This window comes from Rhea americana, unplaced genomic scaffold, assembly GCF_003343005.1.
Source record: "Rhea americana isolate MKP2758 unplaced genomic scaffold, rheAme1 scaffold_3, whole genome shotgun sequence".
NCBI lineage: Eukaryota > Metazoa > Chordata > Aves > Rheiformes > Rheidae > Rhea > Rhea americana.
In genome coordinates this window covers 13,963,816-13,973,519 of record NW_028186423.1, presented here as the reverse complement: position 1 = coordinate 13,973,519, position 9,704 = coordinate 13,963,816, and the positions used below count along the sequence as shown (strand labels likewise).

The 9,704-nt window shown below is 38.2% G+C and overlaps 1 protein-coding gene across 2 annotated transcripts in view; it reads left to right on the top strand.

Annotated features, from left to right (window-relative positions):
* The window catches only part of OBI1 (ORC ubiquitin ligase 1), a 23,145-nt gene extending 14,568 nt beyond the window's left edge, over positions 1-8,577 (top strand). For both annotated transcript variants that reach the window (XM_085309542.1, XM_085309541.1), the window contains exon 6: positions 6,233-8,577. In XM_085309542.1, the coding sequence (XP_085165668.1) occupies positions 6,233-7,745 (1,513 nt within the window). In that variant the 3' untranslated portion in view covers positions 7,746-8,577. The remainder of the gene's footprint in view (positions 1-6,232) is intronic.
* The last annotated feature ends 1,127 nt before the right edge of the window (positions 8,578-9,704 follow it).

The following is a 9,704-nucleotide window of genomic DNA, read 5'->3' as shown; positions in this document are numbered from 1 at the left end:
AGGGAAACATTTCTCAGACCCACAGTTCAATTTTAGATCAGAACACAGATGGGAAGGGCAAGACCTTAGCCAGAATACCAAACCATCTTTTAACTGGGATATATGTCTGAAGAGCAAAAAGGGATAAGTTTCTGATTCTGATTCTTACCAGAGACCTGAATTAGTCTGCCATTTCTCATGCAAAACAAACTGATGATTGTTCTTCACCTAGCACAAAAACTTTGGAAACTCAAGTTTTGCAGAATGATAAAGCCTTATTACATCCAGCTCTACTTAAAATAGAAAACTCTTAGGTCCGTTGGCAGAGCACAATGGACCTAAAAGCATTTTTGGCAAAGGAATGTTTGCTTTTTACCTGAAGGAAAATAGCTAGTAAGTCTGTCTACTCCAGGGTATAGTGTATTTTATGAATGGTTAGATTCAAATTAGCTTGAAACAGACTTCCAAGCTTCTTAGGAGGCCTTTCCCTTAATATTTAATTTCTTCTGCCAGTTAAAATCCCAGTCTGAAAAATTATCTGTGACATACAGAAAATTGTTGCATTATCTCTTATAAGGGTTTTTTGTTCACTCTCTCTCTGGTTTTACTCTTTATCCTGCCTTGATTTGTGACTTCAGTTACCTCCACACTGAAATCTAAGGCAATTGGCTTTTCAGATCGTTGTATACAACATTCACTTTTTACCCAAATCAGATATTTCCATTCACGGTACACTACTTAATTCAGTCTGTATTTCACTGAATTTTGATGAGCCTACAAATGAGGTTCTGGTAACACATGTCCTGAGTGCAGAAAGAAAGAATGCTTCTGTCTTCCTGGACAGAAAATAGGTCTATTTTCTATCTTCCTGCAAACTTGCTGTCCCAAAGGAGTGGTTATATTTGAAGACCAGTTGCAGAGCAGCCTTAGAAAAATTAAATGCTGCATTGTAGCCTTCAAAACACCTTTGAGTTCCTGAATCATGGCGTTATACCCTGAGAGAGCACCCACTGTGTGTGCAAAAGTCTAAAGTCTTAAGCAGATTTTAGCTGGTTTTAGCCTTTTTTTGAGTAGTTCTGAAGTTATCCTTTGTGGCCTGCTACTCACCAACCTTGGTGCAATCTGGCTTTCCTATGTAGAAGACAAGCACTGCTTCACTGAAAGATGTGCAAGTGCTTTAAGAGGCTTAGTGCGTCTATCTGAATTTGTCCTAAGTGAAAAGAGAAGCTATTTTCAAAATGACTAGCTTATTTGGACTGTTCCTCTGTTTAAATACTGCTACTCTACCATTGTTCAACAAACAGGAAAATTTAGCTTTACCCATGTGATGTGAAGGAAATAAACTTCCCTGGTGCTCAGGAAGCYATGGAAAAGCCATGTCTCTTGAAATAGTTTTGTAGTCTGTGAACTGGATTTATTTCCCAGTATCAGCTCATGTTGGAAAGAAATTATTCTTTTACAGGCTTAGACAGTTATCAATGTTAAGTGTTTCTGCTACGTGTTGGCTTTCAAGAAGGGTTGTTGCACGCTTGTTTTCTGTCAGACAGCCTGATCTGCAAAATGGAAAGCAATAATAGCCTATACCTATGGCTTTTCTACTCAGTGTAACCAAATTCCATTACTGATCCATTTTTTCTGGTTTCAGATCTTAAATAGAGCAATATAGTTGAAGTCTATTTTTTGACTTGTTTTTTTGCCTTGTCAGGAAAGGGTCTCATCTGATAAACAAGGATTTTCTTTCTTGCTTAAAGATGATTATGCAACTATTGTACACAATCTTCTTAAAATAGTGTATAACATGGGATATTGTCAAGTTGTTGCAGTGGATCACCTTTCTGTAGCCAGTTGGTGTAAAGGATGGTTGCAAAACTCATTCTCATCCAACTGTTTCTGGTACATGGTATCACAGAACAGGAGAGATGCTGTGGAAGCTAGTAGGGCTTCCAGCTGTTTGTCATGACTTTCTGAGTTTTGGGAGGAGGGGGGGAATTTGTTGTTGTTGTTGTTGTTTTTGCCTCTAACTACAGACCCCAAGTCAAAATATACATATAAATGGGAGCAAGTTTGGATATGCGCTCTGGCATTGCCCTAATTTCAAACTGTGAGGAGCCCTGACTATACACTGTATTTTCCCACTCCCCCACCCTTAGTTTCTTTTGGAAGTTATCTCAGTTACATGAGCAAGAGTCGCTGTTTGTTCCGCGGTCTGGATTATCAGATGATTAGAATTGGAAAATTCTCTTTTCAATGGTATCTTGGCAGGCTCACTATTCTGTATGTGATTATATAGGAAAAGTCTATTTGCTGCAGCTGCTTAACATACACAAAGGTAAATATTTATGTGAGGTTTTGTGGTTTTATGCTAAGTCCATATGGAGTTGAGAGCTTGACTAGAGAGACCTGCTATGTCTGTTGTTGTCTTTGATCTGTTGTTGGTGAGAGACTGCTAAACTTGAACCCAAACTTCCACAGCTTCTAAATGGACACCTTCAGGAGTACTCGCACGTAACTGTGAAAGGGAAGTCACGGAATAATGTGAAAAGGGAGAATGTCAAATAGTATAGCTATGTTGTTTGTTCTTCGTTGACACTGCAGATGAGAGCTGATTGCTAACTTTGTGATTTCTGGTGTCAAGTTAGAACACTGTTCAGGTGAGGGGAAGGACCCTGGCAGAAGAAAGGTCCTGAAACATGAAGTTCAGTTGCCTAATAATAGGTGTCCAGTGTCACCTAAGACAGTATACCATATCTAATACATATGCCAAGGACTGGCAGCTGTGATACAGGACATATACGAGATTTGTCGCCTTCTAGAGTGACAACTGGAAGCCGGGGTCAGCTAAAGACCTTAAGCCATCAAAAATGTCTCTAGTTAGAGTCTGTGTTGAATGATCCAAATCCTATCTGAAATACAGTAGCTCCCTTAATATTTTAAACCAAAATCAGAGTTCCTTTTATTTAGAGAGACAGTAAGTCAAAGTGTGTTGTGTATGAGGATGCTTTTAACTAAGCACTATTTTTTCTGGCCTTTCAAGTTTTAATAGAAAGAATGTATTTGGAACAGATATAATGAGATACAAACTCCTTATTTAGGTGGAAATGACTAAAGAACAAAACCCTGCCATTGAAAATACTTTGTTCATGAGTGAAGTTATAAAAATGACTCCCTGTTACAAATGTACTAGTACCTGTACTTCTACTGACGGATGTCTCCACTCATTCTCAAGTGTAAACTGGGCCAGATACTTTAGGGAAAATGACTATCTAGAGTGTGAGAACAAATTTTAAATTATTTTCTTGTAATCACACTTTAGTCTATGATTATTATTGTCATCAGGCGCTTTTTGGATATGACAGCTCAGCATACTGTTGAGGAGGAAGGAAGAAGAAAGCTTGTAGGATAGTGGTTTAGCAGATGGGAAGGGTTCTGACTAATTAAAAATGCGTGTCTTACAAATGTTTAGCTGATCTGCTAGGCAAGTCACTAAACACCTCAGTCATCCTTGACCTAGGTATTTCATTGGTTTAAATATGTGCATTGTGAAATGGCTGTCTTAAAAATCCATGAAAATCTGGGAAATAATTGCCTGCAAGTCTCAAAGCAGGAACAGAAAGCAGCTACTGCTCTGGTGCTTAACTGCAGAGGTGACTACAAGCAGTCTGTCAGATGCTCCATTTCTAAAAACCAAAATTCCCAAACACATACCTCTACAACAATTAACATATTACTGAAGCCATTTGGCTTTGAACAACATTCTGTATTTTTTTTAACCTGAGGACACTTGTTCTTAAGTTGCATTTGAGAATACGGTTCTTCCTCATAAGCAAATCTCAAGCTGTCAATAACGCTATTTGCATTAAATAAACATATTACACCATTCTTTCATTAAAAAAAGAATTGAGAGGTATGCATATAAATGTAAACATGTTCAATTTCTGGGTCAGTCTGGTACAGCCGATCCTAGAAAATTTTGCTTATTTTTTATAAGCATTTTTCCACGTTTCATTTAGCTCTTAAGCTAATTGTGATTTTGTGTCATTTCTTACATGCTTTTTTAAGCAAGATAAGTTTTGTTGATTCTCTAGGGCTATGTGATTAGGTCTGTTAGAGGAAGGCAAAATAAACACTGGATCTGCCTGATCTAGGAAGCAGGGAGGCTCTTGCTTGGCCCTTGCCATGCTACAGTGGCTCCTTTAATATTTTAAACCAAAATCTGAATTCCTTTTATTGAAAGAGATAATAGGTCAAAATGTGTTGCATATGTGTACATTGTAACCTCCTTCAGATGAAAATACAGTGCAGAATCATTGAATTCCCTATGGTTCTGCTTTTGTCTGCTTTCATATGGGGGAGGGAGGAAGTCTTGCACACCCTTTTCTTCCACTTCCCTCTTGCACACAACCAGAAATGGAGGAATTGCTACAATGAAGTTAGAAAACTTGCTGCCCATAGAGTAAGTAAATGAAAAGTGGGCCATCTTCATTTATATTATCACTTGGGGACAGGGAGTTCTCACCTTGATAGAATTCCAGTTGAACCAACCTCTTGGAGTGGGTGGGGGATTGAGGCTTCTAAACTTTCCTATTTTAAGTATAAAACCGCTGCCTTGCCACTTCATGTCTACAAAGTAGTGAGTGGCAGGTACATAAAGTGTGTGAAAACTTGGGCAGATCTGATTTAAAATGTGAGCTGGTGGCAATTCAGTAGAAGAACTGGCTTGGTCTGTTGCATGACTCTTACCCGCCACTGAACTGGCTATGCCAAAATCCTCAGTCCTGTAAATACTCAGAAGCAGTCGAACAGTTAAGTGTCTCAGATCTAGTCACTAATGTCCAGCTTGCTCYGTGGTTGTGATAGCCCTTTCTCCCYTCCCTGATGACTACCCACTTGACTGCATTGCAATTACAGATGCAGAGCAGTTTCCTACTGCTAACTAAACAAAACAATTTGCCTTGCTGGAAATATAGGCATAGTCTTGTAGCTGTTTTGTCAGTAGTAGTTGCAGATCATGCCTTCAGACTTGATTGGTCTGAGTGTTGCAGTAGGTGCATCTAATGATGAAATGAGGGGATGGGATGGGGAAGTTATGGGGAGGATGGAAGGGGGATTTCCTCTGACTTTGAAGGGAGAGGGAGAGAAAAGGAGAGAGACTAAGAAACAGGAGAGGAATACCAGGCAGTCTTAGTGCTGAAAGAGTGGATATAAACCTGTGCTGTAAGATGGAGCTGCAAGGTTGAAGGTAGGGTTTAGCATAATCTCACATGAAGAATTGTCATTTCTTTGTGATATAAACACCATATGTGTCAGAGTTTAGGTTAGTTGCAGACTCTTCCTTCCTTCCTAATAATACCAGAACTTTAATTGTTTTTTCTTTCTGTAAATTGAAAGTCTCGGATGGAGCAGGGAATTCCCTTGTGCCCACCTGTCAGTGACAGGTTAGAATTAGTCAGGACATATAGCTGAAACCTTCACCTGCCCTCTGGGGAAGGTCAGTCTTGAAAGCTGGTGGAGGATGGGGGGAAAATGAGGTCTGTATCTTTACAGTTTAAAATGTGCTCAAGCTAGAAGCCACGCAGACACACAATCTTTGCAAACCACAAGTGGTGTTTCTTTATATCAGAGTCAAGGAAGAAATTAGATTGTTCCAGGTGTAAGGCTCAAAAAACAAGTAGCTCTGAAATAARTGGAAGTACCATCCATGCGATGGTTGGGGAAAAGCTGTATATCTAACAGGAACATAATTGAAATGGTCTACATAAGTATTTAAAACCACCACAAAGGACTGTTGCAATTTCTGAATTTCATATTGGYATTTTATATTTGACAAGGTGACATTGTGTAAGAAATGTATTGTAAAACACTGCTGTACTGTAGGAAAATGATTGAATGTAAATATTTCAAGATGTGGACCACTGTTCAAATGTTATCATAAATCTTTGCCATTGTTTTAGGGGATAATTCTTCATGCATATTTGAGTTGAATTGATAGAACCAGCCCCTGGAAGGGTAATCTGCTTGTTATTGCCTTGCTACTGCTAATAGTTTAATTTTGGCTTTTCAGATATTCACCCCCACCTATACATATATATGATGATTTTTTTTCATAAATAGCAGCAATTTGCAGTTCTGGTTTTTGTTGTCAAATTAACACAATGTATAGTAGCTTTGTCCTTCCCTGAAATTAGCTCAGAATGCACCTGGAAAATCTGTCTTTTTCTGATTTAGTATTTTTTTTCTTTTTCACATCTTGCAGGTTTGGTAGGTTTACAGTAGCTGCACTTCAGTCCAAAGTAGAACAGAGTGAACGTGAAATGAACCGCCTAAAAAAGGCACTGGAAAGAAGTGATAAATACATAGAAGAAATGGAGTGTCAGCTTTTACAGCTGAAAAGCGCAGGTGAAGGAACCCAAACTGTGAGTACAGTTAGTGAGAGAGCACTTTCCACAGATACTAAAGTACCTGAGAGCGTTGAAGAAGACACGACACATTTGAAAAGCCAGGCTGAATGCTTAGAGAAAGAAGTTTTGACTACCAGTCGAAGTCCTGAAAGTCTTGAACAGCTGACAGGTGGTGGAACATGTTCAAGTTCTTCTAGTCAAGATGGTCTGAATGGGCCAAACACCCAGTGTGCTTCAAAGAAAGAGCTATTTCCAGGATGTCAGGGAGTTCTCCTAGATGAAGGCACTACAAATATGGATGCCTGCTTAGAACAGCAGTGGAATAAAATTGAGGAATGTACCCCATTTAAGGATGAAGAACTTTATGAGCTTCCAGCACCATGCACTCCTTTTCTGTCTCTCAGTCGCCTTCAGTTGAACACTCCTGAGGGAAAAGAAAACACAAGGAAGCCATCAACCTTTCTGAGAAAACTGAAATTTGAAGAGTTTTGTGACAGTTCAGATAACTGCAGCAAAGATTCTCCAGAACACAGCATAAGCAGCTGTAATAGTGAAAAGAAGCTAAACTGTTTTACTACAGGAAAATCAGGTTTCTGGGGGACCTGCCCAGCAAACTTTGCTGAGAACTTAGATTTTGATGAATCAGAGCAAAATACAGTAGCTAGTCAGTCAGATGAAACACCAGCAAAGTCCAGTGATAAAACAAGTTCATGTTTACCTAAAAAGTTGCATACTCTCTGCTCTTCTGAAATGAACCGCACAAGAACCTCCAGTGAGGCATCTATGGATGCTGCCTACCTCGATAAAATTTCTGAGTTGGACTCRATGATGTCTGAATCAGACAATAGCAAGAGTCCATGCTATAATTTTAAGTCCTCTGACCTTGATAATTCTTCAAAGTCAACAGAGTGCTCTAAGCTTCTGAATGAAACTGARAAGAAACTGGAAGAAATGGATGAGGAACAGAGTATGAAGAGTCCAGAGGCAAGTGACCCATCAGTTGACAGAACTGGCTGGAAAAMTACTATGTTTTCCATTCCGTCCCCATCCGAGTTAGATATGAATGACCACTTCCCATTGTTTGCAGGCCAGAACGTAGCGGCTAGTGAAATCAAACCTCCAAACTGTTTATTTCAAAGAGAATTTTCCCAGAGTTTAYTATTCAGTAACTCACAGAGGCTATTTGAGGATCAAAAGTTTGGTTCCTGCTTTTTRAAGATGTCTTCTGACCTACACAATCAGCTCAACACTCCTTGGGTTTCTCCCTTTATTCCTGAAAGGAAAAATAAAAATGTCAGTCAGTCAACCAAGAGGAAAATTCAGAGCGGCCTTTCTAGTGCTAGTCCATCAAAAACTACCAAAAACTGATTCTAACTAGAAGTAAAACATGACTCAAAGTTGTCAACCTGTGAATGCTTAATATTTCTCAAGTGAACCTCATTTTTAATGACTTCCATGCAGTCTGGTCATGTCCTTTTTTGACCAACTGAAAACTGAATGTTCCCTTGCCCCTAACAAGCTCTTTCCTAGGGAAGAACCATTCCACATTCTCTTCTTTGGCACAGCATTTTGTTTACTTGGATATATATTTTGTTTTGTTTTGTTTTGTTTTTGTTGTCTGGTTACATGACCTTCCAGTAGTGAGCACAGTTAACAGCTTCCTTGAATAGGATAGTTCTAAGTGGTCTTGTCAAATCAGCCATTATATAAGGGAAGAATTTGCTTTAAAGGTTATGTTTCCCATTACTGAAGGTTACATTTTGTGCGTGCAAGGCAGGTGCTGGCTGTACTATGGTTTCATGAAATTCATGTCAATTTTGCCATAAAACTTGTCTCCTACAGAAAATTTTGCTGCTTAGACTGTTTCATAGCACTGTACTGTACTGAAACTCTTGTTTTAATAGATATAAAGTAGCAGCCTCTTTCTTTTCAGGGTTACAGCACTTCAGTTAGAAAATGTCTCTTCTTTAAGATTGCAAACATGGCTTGTATTTTTGGAAGTTAAGCACAGTTTTTAATTTTGTTCCCCAAAAGCATTGTTATTCTAAATGTGTTCAGTATGCCTGTATAGATGATAAAAATGGGTTTGTATGCTAATGACTTGTTTACCTAATGTGCACTGAACATTTTACATTAATACTGTACCATTTTACATTAATACTGCATGCTTTTTTATGTGAATTGAATAAAAGATGTTATAAGCACTGTAATCTTTGATGTTGCCTCAAATATTGAATTAGCACAAGAAGAATTGGGAAACTTTCTTTTTCGTAATTTTGAAAATATCAAAGTTTTATAAGATGTAAATGTGAATTTATTCACAAAAAAAAAATCAAATCTTTCTTACTCCTCCTTGTTAGACATATTAACCATTCTTGTTGCAGCGTCAATGCAGTTGATGGAAATGGCACTTGGCCTCTCTGGAGGTGACTCTTCCAAAAAGTATTGCATAGGTCAATATAATGTGATGCCTACTACAGACAGAAGACCTAATTAAGCAGCAAAGCAAAATTAGTGTCTTTGCATTATTGTGCTTAAAATTTTCTAAAGACATATTCAACTGTAAGATACAATTTTTTTCCTCTGTATAGGGCTTGATGGCGCATATTACAAACAGACATCCTTGATTCATCAATAGGTATGATATGAAAAATCCATACACTGCCTTTAGTCCCCTTATAGAAAGGGGACCATCTCTTGGAAGATAATCACTTGGAAAATTTCAATAGACAGGCTCATCTTTGCAAACCATTGAATCCTGTAAGCAGTTTGAACTGGAATTATGTTTCACRTTGTAATATGTGCACATGTTTGTACAATTTGTGTGTTCATTCTAAAGTAGGACTTCGGGTGTTTTGAGAAACACCTTTACCAAAAATTTAACATTCATGCCATAGAAGCAAGCACCCTTTCCTGGTGACAGACAGTATGGCGTTTTGCTTTTGTATATTACTTTCAATATATTATGTGAACTTTAATCTTCACAGAAAAGTCTCATCATTCAATTCTAACTTAGATTTTTCAGAAATTAAGAAACTGACTAAACTGTCTAGACATGAGCTGCTACTTGATTTGACTAGCTCCTTCTAAGAAGTCAAAAAAATGTTACCTTAATTTGACTCTTTGAGAGGTAAGAAGTGATGAGAGAGTTTCAGACTTCTCTTAAATACTGTCTTCAAATATYCTTGTGTTGCAAAGCAATCACAAARATAAAGATGTGGTAAGTGATGAAGTCATTGAGWTTTTTTCGTTGTGCTTGGGAGCGTACCTTTTGGGGTTTCATGGCACACTCTGGAATAGTTCTGATATGTCAGTCATTTTAGTTGA